The sequence below is a fragment of the Marmota marmota genome, unplaced genomic scaffold (genome assembly GCF_001458135.2).
Source record: "Marmota marmota marmota unplaced genomic scaffold, marMar, whole genome shotgun sequence".
Classification (NCBI taxonomy): domain Eukaryota; kingdom Metazoa; phylum Chordata; class Mammalia; order Rodentia; family Sciuridae; genus Marmota; species Marmota marmota.
In genome coordinates this window covers 43322446-43339327 of record NW_026000082.1, presented here as the reverse complement: position 1 = coordinate 43339327, position 16882 = coordinate 43322446, and the positions used below count along the sequence as shown (strand labels likewise).

The 16882-nt window shown below is 52.0% G+C and overlaps 1 protein-coding gene and 1 long non-coding RNA gene across 2 annotated transcripts in view; one reads left to right on the top strand and one right to left on the bottom strand.

Moving 5' to 3' along the window:
* The window catches only part of Fhad1 (forkhead associated phosphopeptide binding domain 1), a 119577-nt gene that overhangs the window by 15848 nt on the left and 86847 nt on the right, over positions 1–16882 (top strand). The window contains 1 exon segment of the mRNA XM_048816283.1: positions 3724–3930. Within this exon segment, the coding sequence (XP_048672240.1) occupies positions 3724–3930 (207 nt within the window).
* LOC125620505 lies at positions 7977–9693 on the bottom strand. The gene is made up of 2 exons (XR_007352243.1): positions 9570–9693; positions 7977–9244 (listed from the first exon to the last, which is right to left on the bottom strand). It is a non-coding gene; the product is annotated as an uncharacterized LOC125620505 (long non-coding RNA).

Here is a 16882-nt window from a genome sequence, read left to right as displayed (position 1 = left end):
CGGCAGGTTGGGAGTATTCAATTCATTCTTTTTGTACATTGAGGATTCGTTTGCTAACATTTTGTTGAAGATTTTGCATCTATGTTCATACGAGATGTTGGTTTTTTGTTTTCCTTTCTTGTAATGTTTGTATCTGGTTTGGGAATTGGGATGATACTGGCCTCATTGAATGAGTTGGGAGTGTTCTGGAAGAAATCGTGGGGAACTGGTATCACTTCTTCCTCAAATGTTTGATATAATTCATCCATGAACTTATTTGGGCCTGGTGATTTCTTCTTTGGAAGATTATTAATTATTGATTCAAGTTCTTTTATGAAGAATGTATGGTCTCACTCGGATCATCTGATTCTTCTTGTATGAATTTGGTAGATTGGTCTTTCAAGGAGTAGGACCATTTCATCCAAGTTATCCAACTTGTGGACAGAGAGTTGTTCATAATATTCCTTTGTTGTCCTTTCCATGTCCCTGGGCTCAGTGGCAATGGCCTCTCTCTCCTGTCTGCCTGCAATCCTTTGTGTCTTCTCTTTTTTTCCTGGTTGGCTTACTAGAGGTTTGTTGATTTTATTGATCCTTCTAAAGAGTCACCTTTTGAAGTCTGTGTTGGTCAGCTTTCCATTACTGTAACAAAATACCTGAGATAATCGCCTTACAGAAGAAAGGTATATTTTGGCACATGTTTTCAGAGATTTCAGTCCATGCTGCTTGGCCTGCTGCTCTGGGTCTGGGGCAGCAAGGTACATCATGTCAGAGGAGGCCCGTTCACCCCATGATAGCCAGGAAGCAAAAGGAGAGGAAGAAGCTAGGGTCCGCAGATTCCCTCCAAAGGCACGTCCCCAATCACCTAACTTCCTCCCACTAAGCCCCACCTCTTAAAGGCTCCACCATCTCACAGTAGGAGCACAGGCTGAGACCAAGCCTTCCACATGTGTGCATTTCGGAGACATTCAAATCCAAACTATACAAGTCTCTTTTATTGTTATCTATATTTTTTTCCTTTTTCAATTTCTTTCATTTTTACTCTAATTTTTATTTATGTTCTTTCTGTTTGTATTAGGCTTGTTGTCTTTCTATCTCTGGTTTCCCATGGTGGAAGCCTTGATTGTTTATTTGAGGTCTTTCTTCTTGGTTATGTATGCATTCAACACCACCCATGCCCGGCTCTCCCTGCAGCCACAAATGTTGGTTTTCATTTTCATTTAGTTAAGATCATTTTTCACTGGTCTTGGGACTTCTTTTATGACTCATGTGGTATTTAGCTATTTAGAAATAAATTGTTTAATCTTCAGATATTTGGGGATTTTCCAGCAATCTTTTTCTTCCTGACTTCTAGTTTAATTTCACTGTGGTCTGAGAGCACAGTCAGCATACTTTCTATTCTTTTAAATATGTTGAGATGTGTTTTATGGCCCAGAATGTGGTGTATCTTGGTGAATGATTATCCTATATGAACTTGAAAAGAATGTGTGTTTTGTTGTTGTTGGCTTACATAGTCTATAAACACCAATTAGATCTGGTTGATTGCTGGTGCCATCAGTTCATCTTGTGGCCTTACTAATTTTCTGTCTGCTGGGTCCATCTACTATTGGCAGAGAAAGAATGGCATCTCAACTACCACAAGGGATGTTCTGTCTCTACTTGCAGTTTATTTGGTTTTGCCTCTTGTATTTTTTAACTCTCTTATTAGGTGCATACATGTTTAGGGTTGTTACGTCTTCTCAGAGAATGGACCCTTTTATCATTTTTTAATGCCTCTCTACATCCAATAGCTCTTCTTCTTCTGAAGTCAGATGTGTCTGCAATGAATTTAGCTACTCCAGCTTTCTTTGGTGTCTTTGTATTTGGAGTGTTAAAGTATTTGATGGAAACTTGTCAATAGACCTCAATTTAAGAAAACTGGGCACAAACCAATCTTGTCAAGTTGGTGGCCCCACATAAATCCATCATTCTATGACTCAGTTTCCTCCTCCACAAAATGGGGACTGTCTGGATTGTGAGGATGAAATGGGACACCGTGGTAAGAAAGCTGGCCAGTTTCCTGGCATGTAAAGTTTAATATGTTAGAATGCTCCTCTGTCACATGCATCAATATGTTTTATTAGTAAAATAAACTGTTGGTACTTATGATGGCATTTTAGATTTCTGAGTGCGTGTACTTTTTAATGAAACCTGATGGGGATATCCTGAAAAGATGAAGAAGGTGAACTTAGAAAACGATTGCAAAGTCTCAGGCTGGAGTGGATGTCCTGTAGACTGTGTCCTTAAAAGACAAAGACATTCAGGCATGTGGTACGTGGATGGGGTCCCAGCTACCCAGAGACTGAGATGGAAGGATCACCTGAGCTTAGGGTCAATCTGGGCAACATAGTGAGGCCCCATCATAAAAACAAAACAAAAAAAATAAATAAAAAAAGAGGAGGAAGGGAGAAAGGAAATAAATAGAATAGAAAAGAAAAGAAACGTGTTTCTTTACCTCCCTGCAGGGCCCGAGGCCAGGGGAAGGTGCTATTGCCCTGGATGCTGAGCTCGGCTCACTCTTCTTATTAAAACAGAATTAAGTTAGGCAGAGTGGTGCACGCCTGTAATCCCAGCAACTCAGGAGGCCAAGGCAGGAGGATTGCAAGTTCAAAGCCAACCTCAGCAACTTAGCCAGGCCCTAAGAGACCTAGCAAGACCCTATCTCAAAATAAAAAATAAAAAGGGCTGGGGATATGGCTCAGTGGTTAAGCATCCTTGAGTTCAATCAGATTTTTTAAAAAATGAAATTGAGAGGTGCTTCTGTTCTCCACCACCAGCTCATAGATGCACTGGCCAGGAGCCCTTTCCTTTGGGGACCATAGTCACACCTGGCCCCCTGTTGAAAAGTAGATCATCTTTGGTTAGATAAACTCTGAGTAGCTTCTAAGATGCAATGGGAAAAACTAATCACATGGGAAAATGCTTCATTGCATGTCAAGTTTTAAAAGGCAGTTGTATGTGTTAAGTGATTAATTTTGTTTTAATTTTAAAAGAATGTCAACATAGGAAAAAAAACCCAGAAGGATGTGAGCCACAGTATTAACAGCGGCTGCCTCTGGGGGATGGGCCTTTTACTGCTTTTCTCTATTTCTCATTTTCTGCAATAAGAAATGTTATTTTTTGAATGAACAAAACAATGAACAGCAATACCCCCTCAGCTATGTGTACCCTCTCCATGGACCTGGCTGGACAGCTCTCACTCGCCACTGGCCTTTGTGGTTTGTGTCCAGGCGGTTTCTGTTTCCTGCCCAGCCTTTCCCTCCCACCCTACACCGGCCGGTGCAGAGTCAAGGGAACAGGAACAGGAATGGCCACCTCCCTGGCCAAACATTTACCCACTGAGACTACCCAGCTTCCTTTTGCCTTTTTCTGACTCTCCACCCAACAACTTGGTGCCTGTCCCCAGGTCTGCAGTCAGAGAGCACATCCCAGCTCCAACACACTCTAGCTATGTGGCCTTAGGAAAATCACTTACCCTCTCTGATCCTCAGCATCCTTTAACAATGAGGATTGTGAGCGGAGGGTGTAGCTCCATGTAGAGTACTTGCTTAGCATGTGCCAGGCCCAGGATTCAGTGCCCAGTACCAAAAAATAAATAAAACAATGTGGTGACAATCCACAGTGACTTGGGTGACACATTCTGGCCTACAGTGCGCACTAGGGCCATGCATTTTTGTTCCTACGACCACTGTCCGTCTCTGCTTTCAGTCGGCAGACATCGACAACCACCACGCGCTCATTGAGTTCAACGAGGACGAGGGCAGTTTCGTTCTTCAGGACTTCAATTCCCGCAACGGCACGTTCGTCAACGAGTGTCACATCCAGAACGTGGCTGTGAAGCTCATTCCCGGGGACATCCTGAGATTTGGGTCCGTGGGACTGACCTACGAGCTGGTCATTGAGAATCCACCCCAGGTGAGCCCAGGCCGCTGCAGGCGGGATGCCGAGCCACGTCGGGGCAGGGGGACAGGGTGCCCAGCTGTGCCAGGGGCACAGGGTGCCCGAGACGACATGCCGAGCCATGACGGGGCAGGGTCAGCACGAGGTGCCCAGCAGTGCGCTGCAGGGGACGATGTGCCGAGCTCGCCGCGTCCTGCCGTGTCGCCTGCCGTCGGGACAGCCCAGGGTGCAGCTCTGCGGAGGGCGCCCCTCTTGGCAGGCTGCGCACCGCCGGCTGCGAAAGCCCCGGCCGCGGGTCTGGGGGAGCAGCGCCCCGATATGGTGGGGTGTGGCCTTCACTGTCGGCCCGGCAGAAACGCGCCCGGGCTCAGGGCCCAGACCTGGGTCTCAAGTGAAATCAACCCATAAAATCTGGTCACCAGGAGCCCGGGGCCCACCAGGGAGGCGCGCAGGGGCCGACGAGGTCACAGCCTTGGCCGCGGATCCCCGCCCTGCCACCCCGCTCCCTGCGGGCTCCTGAGCAGCCCAGGACCCTGGACGGCCGTCTTGGCATCCACAGGGTGGGGCCGTGACCGCCCTGGGCTCACCTGAAGGTCCAATGAGCCCCCGTTACGATTGTGAAACTCACAGCCTGCGGCGCCTCGGTGGCACCCGTCGTCTGGTCCCGGGAGGTGGGTGTTGGCCTCACTCCCACCCCAACTCCGCTGCAGGGACTGAGACCCCCAAGGCTTAGACCCTTCCTAGGACAAGACCAGCAATAATAAATGTAGAGACTCCAGCCAGCGGCCTGGGGCTGGGGTCTCCCAGAGCCCTGTGAAAGCTGGCCCCAGGGATCGCCCTCCGCGACCAGCAGGCGCCTGACCAGGACCCCACCACCGGGCTCCCACTGGGCTTTGGAACCTGGGACAGGCCACTCCTGCTCTCTCCTTCCCCTGGCACCAACGCTAACACGTTTGCTCAGGGAAAGCTCTGGGTCCTCTGGCAGCACTGCGAGGCCTCCCGACCCAGAGGGTGCTGTCCTGATCAGAGGTTCTCAGGAGGCCACTTAGGTCCCCCATGTCAGAACCACGTGACAGCAGAGCAGCAGTGCAGATCTCTGAGCTCCCCCAGGCCCAAGGACGCATGCTTAGGGTTGCCAGAAAAAAATGCAGGACACCTAGTTAAATTTTAGTTTATATTAAAAAAATAGTTTTAGTTATAAGTATGTCCCCAATATGGCATGGGATATACTTATGCTAAAAATTTATTCAGTTTTTACAGAAACTCAGTTTGAACTGGACACCCATATTTTATTTATTCATATCTCCTCATTTATTTATTTATGCTCCTGCTAACAGCCCCACAGCACTCCTGGAAGCTGCATGCTCACCAGCTCCTTGGAGAGCTGCTGTGCCCCAACAGAAGGGAAGCCAATACAGAATATTTTGTATGTAGTGTTTGTGGGCTCTTTTAGGGATGAAAGAAAATGGAATTTCTGATTCAAATCTGTGAAGTCTGAGGCAGTGTTTCCTTAATGAGTCTGATTACAAGAATTTTTCAGAAATTTCCAGTAAAATTATAGGTTCCTGGGCCCCCTCCTTAGGAAATTCTGATTTTTGTGACTTGCCAGGCAGAGAGGAGAGGACATACAATCAATATATGTGTTTCTTTCTTATCTTACGAAAATATTTATTGGAATATTACTTATAGTAGCATAAAATTTGAGACCTCAGTGCCCATCAGAAGGGGCGTTGTCTGATGAACTAGGAGAGACCCATTACCGTGCGACACTGGGCTACCTTTTTTTTTTGTACCAGGGATCAAATTCAGAGGCACTCAACCACTGAGCACCATCCTCAACCCTATTTTGCGTTTTATTAAGAGACAGGGTCTCACTGAGCTGCTTAGCGCCTTGCTGTCGCAATCCTTCTGCCTCAGCCTCCTAGGCCACTGGGATTGCAGGCGTGTGCCACCACCAGGCTGTGCTGCCTTTTAAAGACCCAGCTTTGCTGCGGGGTGACTGGCGTATCCAGCTGCCTGTGGGTAAAGTGCCTAACTTGGTGGGTTTTGACACGTGGCCATCACCACACCAAACAGCAAGCCACATAGCCTCAAACAGGCCTGTGGCTCCCCGGCGGGCTCCCGTGGCTTCTCTGAAGCTCACGTGGTGTGACACACACGTCCCCCATTTCAAATGTGCACCTTGCAAACTCTAGTGAATCGATGAGCCGGCCGCCATTGCAGGGTCTGTTTCCAGCACGATTCCATCACCCACCCCCAGAGAGACCTCCCACACTCACCTGTGTCCGTCTGGTTCTGATCTTTTCCCTTCTGAAGCTGCACCTCGCCATGCTTACGTGAGGACGTTGGTGGCATGAGGTGCCCATCTCCACCACTGCCCTGCTTCATCTTGGAGAACCCAAACTGTCCCCGTGGAAGAGTGAGGCGCCTCAGCCCTCGCCCAGCCCAGGCAGCGCGCTCTGCTTCCTGCCTCTATGACTCTCTAGGCACCGTGTGGCTGGCCTCGGGCGGGACCTGTCCCCCTGGGAGCCTCCCTAGGTTCTGGCTGAAGGGGGTCCCGTGCCGGCTGCCACTCCTGTGGATTCTGTCCCACTGGCCTGGTGACCCTGCCTGTGGGCTGTTTATCTTTAAGTACATGGAGAGTGACTCTCATCAAATATTTTGGGTCCGTTTTTCCTGAGAAATCCAGAGCCAGCTGGACGCCCGCTCACTCCTGTTCCCATCCGTCTTTTGGGCCAGGAGAGGGCGCTCTCTCCCCAGGTGGAGTTTTCCAGAACTCCTCTGGAAGACAGCGGTCCTAATATCACAAGGGCAACTGTTCTTTTCCTGTCAAAGCGTTCCCAGGGGAAAGGTCGCTACTCCGGGCTTGGTGCCGTGACCCAGAGAGGTCGTGACAGGCTTGTTTTTAGGGAGCAGGAGTCGGGAAGAAGTTAGGGAACTGAGTGTTTGCAACCATATAGCAACGGGGCAGCTGTCCTGCAGACCAAGTCCAGCGGCCCCGTCTAGCCCCATCCCTGCTCTCAACAGCTACGGGGTCAAGGTCAAGGCAAGGTGCCTCACTCCTCAAAGCCACACTCTCCACTCTGTGAAGCTGGATCTAATAGTTGCCGCCACCCGGGTTCCTGTGGAATTCAGTGGGGCGCTGTATGCAAATTGTTCAGCCAGTGACCAAGTGACCATGCCTCCTTCTGAGACCTCCTCAGCTACCAGGTGCATTTGCAAGTGACAAACCCATGGGAGGACACACAGGATGGAGAATCAGGACGAGCTCTTGGCTGTCAAAGCACATGGGCACCAGGAAGCTCCGCGAGAATCCAAGTCCCTGCTCTCGCCACCATCGTAGTCCCTCACCACGTGGGCCTCCATGGTCTCCACTCATGCTGTGGTCTAGGCAGACAGCGCCCTGGGGTTGTGCAGGACATGACCTGCAGGCCCCAGCCAGGCCTGGAGCAGCCACTGAGTGACAGTTTCCGCCCACAAATCAGGAGACTGAAATAAAGCCGGTCAGGGGCGGCTGCCACGGTGGTTGTTGCTGCTTCTTGTTGTGTGTCTGTGTGTGTGTGCTTGTCTATGTGTCTGTGTTATCTGTGTGTCTGTGTCTGTGTGTGTGTCTGTGTCTCTGTGTGTGTCTATGTGTCTGTGTGTTTATATTGTCTCTGTGTGTCTGTGGGTCTGTATTGTCTCTTGTGTCTGTGTGTCTGTCTCTGTGTGTGTACATGTGTCTGTGTCTGTGTGTGTCTGTGTTGTCTCTCTCTGTCTGTGTGTCTATGTGTGTGTCTGTGTGTCTGTATATGTGTGTTGTCTATGTGTGTCTGTGTCTGTGTGTCTGTTGTCTTTGTGTGTGCCTGTGTGTGTCTGTGTGTCTATGTATGTGTATCTGTGCTGTCTGTGTGTGTGTCTGTCTGTGTCTGTGTATGGTCTTTGTGTCTCTGTGTGTGTGTGTTGTCTGTTTGTGTGTCTCTGTGTGTCAGGGGCCCAGGAAGGGAGCTGTGAGCCAGGGCTGCCCTGTCACCAGCCATCCTGTCCTCCACAGCAGCGGGCCAAGGAAACACTCACCAGAACACAGGAATTTTGTCTTTGTTCTGAAATGTGACAAATCTAAATGGAACCACACAGAGAGAGAGGAACCCAGGACACATAGAGCTGGCTCAGGAAGAGGCGACCTGCTTTCCTCTCCCCATGGACAGCTCCTCCCGCCTGACCCGGGAGTGGGCTCTGGGCTGACCCTGACTGAGGGGTCAGCTCTCGTATCTGGCCTTCCCCTGGCCTGCTCTGCCCTGTCCAGCCAGACTCCCTGGTGACTTCTGGAAGCATCCTTCACTCTGGCGACCCCCGGCATCCTGCCCCCACTGGCCAGCAGTCCCTGCTGCTCTCTGCTTCTTGGGGAAGGACACGGTCAAAAGTGAGGGCTTTGATGGGCCAAGTTCACCTTCCAGTACGACCTGAGTTTCAGTTTCCGGTTTCTACACAGTCGTCAAAGGTGTCCTTTCCCCCTTCAGAATTCTTGCAGAGGCCATTGGGACCGTCCCATCCTGGGTAAGCTAAGTCCCAAAGAGGTGCCACACTTTCCCAAGGTGATGTGTCTGTCGGTGACGGCCAGAATGGAGATCAAGGGACAGATCTCGTGAGTCCCAGTCTAGGAGGGTTTCCCAGGAGCGCAGAGATCCCAGGGCCGAGGGCGCTCAGGCCACAGTGCTCCCTGCAGCCCCAGGCCGGCCTGCGGCTTCCCCTGCTGCTGGGGACGACTTAGTGGGTGAAAACAGGGCCACCAAGGAGGGAGGAAAAGGCACCGTGGGCTCTGGCTTCCCCCTCGACCCCATTTACCAGGAATCACCCCCATTACCGCAGCCCCGCGGCAGGCCACCCCCTGTCCCTTCCCTTTTCTTCCTGGAGGACGCAGCTGCCTGGTAGCTGTGTGTCACGAGCAGTTCCTGGGCACCAGGACGCACCCTGAGCTCGCTAGGCGCCACCCCATCCGTCCTCACAAAGTAAGAAGCAGCTGCCGTTACCTTACACATGGTCAGGGTCACCCAGAGGGAATGGGCAGAGGAGGAGCTGGACCGTATCTGTAAAAGGCTCAATCCCGTCCTCTTCACCTGCGGAGGATGAACTGACAGCCGTGGACCAAATCTAGGTCCTTAACTGTCTTCATAAAAAAGGCGTCATTGGAAAACCGCCAAGCCGTCCACTTCAGCGTGGACCAGGTTGGCTTTCCTGGTCCACCGTCAGGGCAGCCAGAGATCCGTGGTGCCCCGTGCGCAGCCACCACCTGCTGCCTCCAGGAGAATTCGACCTCCACCCGGAACACCCGCCTCCATTTATTCAGTTTCTGGAAGAAGCAAAAGAAAAAAAAAAAAAAGGTGGTGGTGGTGGGGGATCAGGAGGAAGAAGGAATGAAGACTGGGCCCTGTGTCTGCCAGGAGCTGGGCCCTCACAGCTAACCCAGTTAACTAAGGAATAAGAAAAGAAGAAACGGATGTGAACAATGGTTTCATCACCTCTTGAACACGGAGCTTGGAAACATGGATCCCAGTCTACACACAGGCATAGAGATGGGCTTGTACAGAGAGCAATAGAAGAATGACATTGATACAGCCGAAAGATACGCCAGACATTAACAGACAACAATCACACGCGTATGTCGTAACTTTTACCTGTTTCTTAAAGTGCAAAGTTTTCTTTTAAGACTTTGGGATGTTTTTCCTGGTGTAACTTTTGAAGCAGAAAAACAGAGTTTACACTCTGCAGTCGACTGCAGCTAGAGAACTGTTTGTTTGTTCTGCTTCTCTATTTAATGTCTCACTGCCTGTCTTGTGACTGGTTCCTTGGTCTTAGATCACTTCTCTGGGCCACTGTTTTACTTTTATAAGGTTAAAGGTAAATCTGATTTAAAGGTAAATCTCGATCACAGCGTGATGGGCTTCATCTGAACATGTCAGAACCTATGTCATAGCAACTTTAATTCTGATGACATATTGAGGCTTGTGCTAAAATCACAATAATCATACTATCCAGAAAATTTCATTGTTGGCACATTTCAAAACCCTAACTCAAACTAGCCTAAGCAAAAGATACATAAATACATGAAAAGGTAGGGAGTCATAAGCGTAAGGGCTTCAGGCCTGGCTGGATTCAAATGACGATCAGATATCTGTCCCTTCCCCTCTGTTAGCTTCACAGTCTGTGGCAGACTCTTGGCTCACCTGTGGCAAGGTACCCAGCAGTAGCTCCAACACAGTTCTAGAGAAAGCCAGCTTCTTCACTGATTTGGTTGAGATCAAGAACCAATCACTGACACCCAAGCGTGGCTCATGCGCCCTTCCTGGGGTGGAGGGATCCCCCACCCTCCACTGCCTACCTTCCATGTCCCCTTAGGTCCCTTCAGCTGGTAGTTATAGACAAGTCTGGCAAAGCTGAGGCAGCAGGGGCTGTGGTGGGCCCCCAGGTCTCCCCCTGAGTGAGCTGGTCTGCCACTGCTCAGGGATTCTCCACTATTTATTTTATCCTGGTAACTCAAAGCCTTTTTTAAAAGTGATGTTATTTTTGTTTGTTTGTTTGTTTGTTTGCTTTTTTGGAGGGGGGGCAGAATTTGGATTTACAGGGAGCTGTAATGATGGCACAGGAAGTGGTGCAGACCTCCCGCACCTTCCATAGCCACATCTTAACGTCTGTCCTGGACCACGGCATGGCGCGGTCAGTGTCCCCCCACACACACACACATACAGCATGGGTTGGTCAGTGTCCGCACACACACACACACACAGCATGGGCCCGTCAGTGTCACCACACTTCAGGAGCCACGCCACCCCGGGCCCACGTTGCTCAGTCACCTTGTCCCCTGGGTCGAGTCTTCCCTGGGTTCTCCTCTCCTTGGTGGCCCTGCCTACTGGCCAGGTGACCTGAGAACATGCCCCATCTGTGTCTGGGTCTGTCTCTGCTTCGCCTGGGGTCGTGGCCTTCAAAACACATGCGGCAGAGGCCAAGCGTCCTGCCAGCCCGCGATGTCCAGACACCCGTCAGCACCACTTCCCCGGTGATGGTGACGCTGGGCCGGGTCACCAGGTTTCTCCAAGGTCTCTGGGTGTTGCACAGCCTCAGGGAGGGCACGAGCTCCCCCTGCTGGAGAGAGTGGTGTTGTGCTCGGCAGGTTCCACAAGGAAGCGTCTCCGCCCCGGGGATGCCTCTACCCAACCACGTTCCCACCAGCATGGTTCCTGTGCACTCATTTTATACTTCGAATCATGACCCACCACTTTGCCACTCATCTGTGGCTCAGATCGTCGCAGCCTTGGCCACCGTAGGACCCTCTAACACATCGCCACCCTTTGTTCTTTCAGAGCTTGGTGTGTGCTGCTCCAGGATCTCCTGGTTGAGAAATCCGCTGAGCTCCTAATGGGTTTCTCCCTATGTGTAACCTGAAGCTCTTCTCTTGCGGCTTTTAAAATTCTCTCCCTATTCTGTAGACTAGGTGTTTTCGGGATAATGTGCCTTGGTGTGGGTCTGTTGTAATTTTGCATATTTGGTGTCCTGTAAGACTCTTGTATTCAATTTTTTAATTCATTCTTCGTGTTTGGGACATTTTCTGATATCATTTCATTGAAGAAATTGTGCATTTCTTTGGTTTGTATCTCTGTGCCTCTCTTTATCCCAATAATTCTCAATTTGGTCTTGTCATATCATCCCGTAATTCTTTGGAGGTTCTGTTCATGGTTTCTGACCATCTTCACTGTGTGGCCAACTTTGTTTTCAAGATACATATTTTGTCTCCATTGCCTGACGTTCTGTCTTCCAAGTGATCTAGTCTGTTCTTGATGCTTTCTATTGAATTTTCTATTTGGTTTATTGTTTCCTTCATTTCAAGGATTTGTTTGTTTGGGTTTTTTTCCAGCGTCTCTCTCTTTCTTGAAGTAATCTTTTGCTACCTGTATGTCCTCTCTCATCTCATTGTGGCCTGTACTTGCTCTCTCAATTCATTCTTGGCTTCGCACATCATTTTAATCATGTACCTTCTGCTCTCCTTCCCTGACATTCCAGCTCCTGTGCTGTCAGTGGATCTACCATTGTATCAGCGTGGCTTATTTCAGGCACTTTCTTCCCGTTTCTTCATGTCGTCTGTGTGTCTTCCTGTCTCACAGTGTGGATTCGAGGTATTACAGTTTCTACCGTATAATCTTGTAGTGTCCCTGCAGGTCACCGATACCTTGCCTGCAGGGACCTGGAAGATGGTCTTGTAGGTCCTGGCTGTTGTCACTAGATGGAAGCCGGCTGGGAAAGCCACCCCACCCACGTGTTGGTATGGGGCCGCAGCACAGTAGCTCTCCTCCACGAGGTGAGCTGTGATCACTCTACCACGCGTGGTGGGTGGGCCTGGGGTCACTGTCGTCTGCCCACTTTTTTTTTTACTTTAGCATTTCCTTAATTTCTGCATCATGGTGTATTTCCCCTGTTCTCGCCCAGAATCAGCTGAAGGACATTTCCCTTACGCTCTGTCTGCCCATGGCTGGTCCAGTTGGGTCAGCGAACACCTGTAGTGTGTAGCAGGCACGGAGCTGGGTGCTCAGCCATCTGCTGGCAAATGTGTGACCAACAGCTCTCTGAAAAGTGAGGTGTCGTAAAGAGCAAAGGTCTGCTGCTCGGTGGGGACCGTGAGTCAGCACAGCCACCACGGACACGAGTGTGGAGGTTCCCCAGAGGCTGGCCAGGGGCCACACGCCACCCAGCCACGCGGCTCCTTGGTGTTTATCCACAGGAACCGAAGCCACGCAGCACAGTGATCCCTGCAGCCCACGTTCACAGCAGCCAAACCATGAGCCAGCCCTGGGCTCTATCAGCGGACAAATGGGTCAAGAACGTGGTACATTCTCGCTCAGGTCCCGCGTGGGCAATGGAATCTGGGGTTCCTGTGCGTGGAGTGGGCTGGCTGTGAAGTTCAGCTAAGAAAAAAAGCAGCAAAAAAACCACACGACACAGAAAATAATTTTGAAAAGCGAGGGCGGGACGGCTCCACGACTTCAGGGTGGAGCTTGCACCCTGAAAGGAGGGGAGCAAGAGCCACGCTTGGCTCCGACTCCACACGGGGACTTCAAGGGCTTTCCAAGGATGTTCTTTACCAAGTAAGGTAGGGGCTGGGCTAACTGTCCCAGTGGGTCACGCCCAACTCCGGAGCCAGGAGAGCTGTCCCGTGGGCAGAGAGGAAGAGACCCCACGCCTTGGGCAGTCTATACACGGGAATGCCGGGATCGTCCCCAAGGGGAGAAGGGAGTCCCCCACACCCCCCGGCTCAGTACAAGGCCACTCAAGCAGCATCCCGGTGGTGCTCCACAGCCCGTACCCACCGTGGAGCTGTATCATCCATAAAGAAAATGAAAGCATGCATTTCTAAGTCGAGCTCAGCAGGTGGAGGGTCATGTTTCCCTGCATATGCAGAGGCTAGAGAGGAAAACGGAAAAGGAAGGTGGGGTGGGTCATGAAAATCAAGGGAGACCAGGAGAGGAAAGCGACCAAGGGGTGGGCAGGGGAGGGCTGAGAGTGATGTTGGCCAACTATCTTTATCGTGCAAATACGTGACAACAGATCCCCTCGATATGCACAACTATAATGCACCAATAGAAAAAGTGGAAAATATAGAATTTCTGGTAAAAGTTCGCTGCTATAGATGCCGCACAGTGCACTCTTTACAGTCCTACCTCACGCCACTCTCCTGGGACTCCACGCAGCCGGCGGTTCTCGCAGGACGTTTCTCTTGGTCTTTGCTGAACCATTGCCAGCGCAGGGTGACCACTGAAAGCATTAATGGTCGGGGTATGTTTGCTCACGCTTATGAGGGAGACAAAAGTGAACCGAGAAGGGGCGTGTTGAGACCTCACGTGTCCCTTGGGGACAGGAGAGACTCTGCTGCGTCAGATGAGGAGCTTCGGTGTCGGCCTCAGTGTTGGCGCTGTTCCTCATGGTCAGGCTGAGACACATGGCTCTGTCTTCCCGTCTTCCCCGCCCACTTCTTTGGTGCGAGTGATCAAGCCCCGATTTGTGACTCTGCCTGGCTTGTAAGGTGTGAGCTTCCCGCGGTGGCCAGTTTCTGGTTATATGTCACCCGCGGGGCTGGAAGGAGCCTGGTTGTGTCGTGTTTTCAGCGTTGACAGGCAAAGTCAAGGGCGTGGGTGATAAGGAGTGTGGCAGAATGATGAGGAAGGCTGGGTGCCACCTGTTTGTCACTGTCCTGTAATTGCAACATACATGATTTGATTTTCACTCGTGGCCGAGTTTATCAACCAGCCCCGACGTTCTGAACGCCGCCCGGTGGCTCTGGTGAGGCAGGACAGACTGGGCCCAGCGCTGCTCGGGCACACCAGTGACACTGTCACAGGCCCTGCTGGGTGGAGGCCGCCGTCCTCACAGCAGTTTACAGAAGGCTGCGTGGACCTGGAGGAGCACCCGGAGGGACTGCGGGTTTTCCCACCGTCTACTCGACACTTTCATTTTTTTTTAACTTGGAACGTCTGCTCTCCGTTACCAGCCACCCAAGAGCCTTTTGCAGTGTGGCCGGCAGGTGCCCACCGTGACTTCAGATAACCCCAATGCTCCAAGAGCAGGGCTGGGGTCAAGCAGGCCCCACCTCCTGGCTGCCATGCTCCAGGGAGTCGCCAACCCGCGGAGCTGCATATCCTCGGCCCCGGGTGGGGTGCAAAGCCTCCGGCTCCCCAGGGTCATTCTGACGAGACCACGCGTGTTAGGGCGCCACCGTCCCCGTCTCTGTGGGGCCGTCGCCGTCCCCGCGGCAGTGGTTGCAAACAGCTTGGAACATGACAGGCGCTGGAGGACAGGCCGCCCTCCCTGGTCCACAGCCTCGGCCTCCTGGTGGAAGGCCTGGGTCCTGCGTGGTGACATGGGGAAGGGTGCACAGTGGGGAAAACGGGTGCGGCTTCTTGAGCATCGCGGGGTGGGCGCGGCCCAGGTGCCTCCAGTGGCCCTGCTGGGACAGACATGGAAGAGCTCAGGACTATGAGCTGCCTCAGACCCAGAACTAGTCCAGACTGGGAGGAAGGGGCGGGAGGGAAGCATTAACACGTATTTTTAATGTAAAGTTTCTAAATCCAGCCTGGTTGGTACCTGACCTTGAGCCCAGGCTCCATGACCTTGGCCCCAGGCTCTATGACCTTGACCCCAGGCTCCATGACCTTGGCCCAGGCTCCATGCAGACTCTATGTGAGCGTGGCCAGGAGCTTCCTCTTCATGTGGTCTTTCCTTGGGTTTGTTTTTCTGCTGCCCGTCTCCTTGCAGTTCCCAGCAGCTAAAACCTGACCTTGCCTGATGGACCTGAGCTGCTCAGCAGAGACCAACCTCCGCCTTCCAGCCGAGGCCACCCTAAATCAATGAACTTCAGGGGGAAAAACACTATTTTTTAATTTTACACCTAAAGAGTCTGTTGTGGTCACTGCTGCATTTATATACCTGCATCTCCCTCTAAAGCGAGACCCTGTCACCTGTGTAGCAAGAGAGACCCACTCCAACCAGCCTCTCATACTCAGCAGTTCAGGGTCAGACCCCAGAGAGGGCTCACAACCAGTTTCTGCATTTGCTCAGCCCTGTTCACAGCAGCCAAAGTTACAAGCAGCTCAAGTGACCATCACTTGAAAATGAACAGGCAAAATGTAGTCTGGCCATTCACCGGAATAGTATTCAGCCTTGAAAAGGAAAAAGATTCCACACATGCTACAGCAGGGATAACCCTTGAGGACGTGGTGCTAAGAGAATAAGCCAGTCACAAGAAGACAAATACTGTCTGAGCCCACTCATGTGAGGTACCCAGAGTACTCAGATGCCTAGTGATGGGACCGAAGAGAGAAAGGCAGTTGCCGGGGCCTGGGGAGGGGTTGGAGGTATTGATAGGAAGAGAGTTTCACTTTGGTAAGAGGGAAGAATTCTGGAGATGCTGCTCACGACAATTTGAATATACTTATCACTACTCAACTCTACAGTTAAACTGTTCAAAATGGTAAAAATCATGCTGTGTGGTCTTCACAATTAAAAACCTGGTGTCCAGCCTGGGTCCCCTGGGGGTCCTTGGCTCTGATTGGATCACATGCCCCACCCCCCGAACCAATCCCTCTGGCCAGGAAATGTCTCAACCGTGGCTGAGAAGAAAGGAGGTGGCCCAGAACCTCACCAGGAGGCTGAGTGGCCTCTGCCTGTCCAGGAGGGCAGAGGGGCCCGCGGCCGTGAGACCCACCTGCTCCTTTGGCCACTCAGAGTTAGCCGGTCTTCAAGGCCCCCGCCCTCCAGGACCCCAGCCCAGAAGCAGAGTCCTCCTCCCAAACCATAGATCTCTAGACTGGACAGGGAGGAGGAGGAGGGAGCTGGACAAAGTGGGAGAGGGACAGGCCTCAGGGCTCGCACCCGGGGCCCTCCACCCCTGCCTGGGCCTGGGCCTGGTGAAGCCTTGGCCTCTCCAGCCTCATTTACGACATAGGAAGGAGCAGGGGGCCCCTGCAGTGAGGGACGACACTCTCTCATGTCCCTGTTTAACCACGAGGCACAGGAGAGAATCCTCGCACAGCTGAAGCCAGGTTCCTCTCACGAGCCCCCCCATCCGCGCCACCCCCCGCCTCCCCCAGGCCCACCAACCAGAGGCTCCCGGGATAGACACGTTGGAGCCTCTGGCAGAGTCAGGTCGGGTGGATGTCAGGGACGGAGGCTAACGGCCAGCCGGGGTCTCCGCCTCCTGGGCTCTCAGCTTCAGGGGACAGACGGGACCCCAGCACAGGTGGAAAGAAAACAGGTGGAGGCCAGGAGCCGGGCTTGGGCCTCGGCGGCCTGGTCACTCTTCTTTCAGCCACTGTGGAGGACACACATGCTGGTGTCCGTTCTAGGTGCTGGGAATACCGTGGTGAGCAAGCTAGACAGAAGGCCCCTGCCCTGCAGAGGGGACAGGCCACCAGCTCAGCAGCTCAGTCCCACACTGACCCACCTG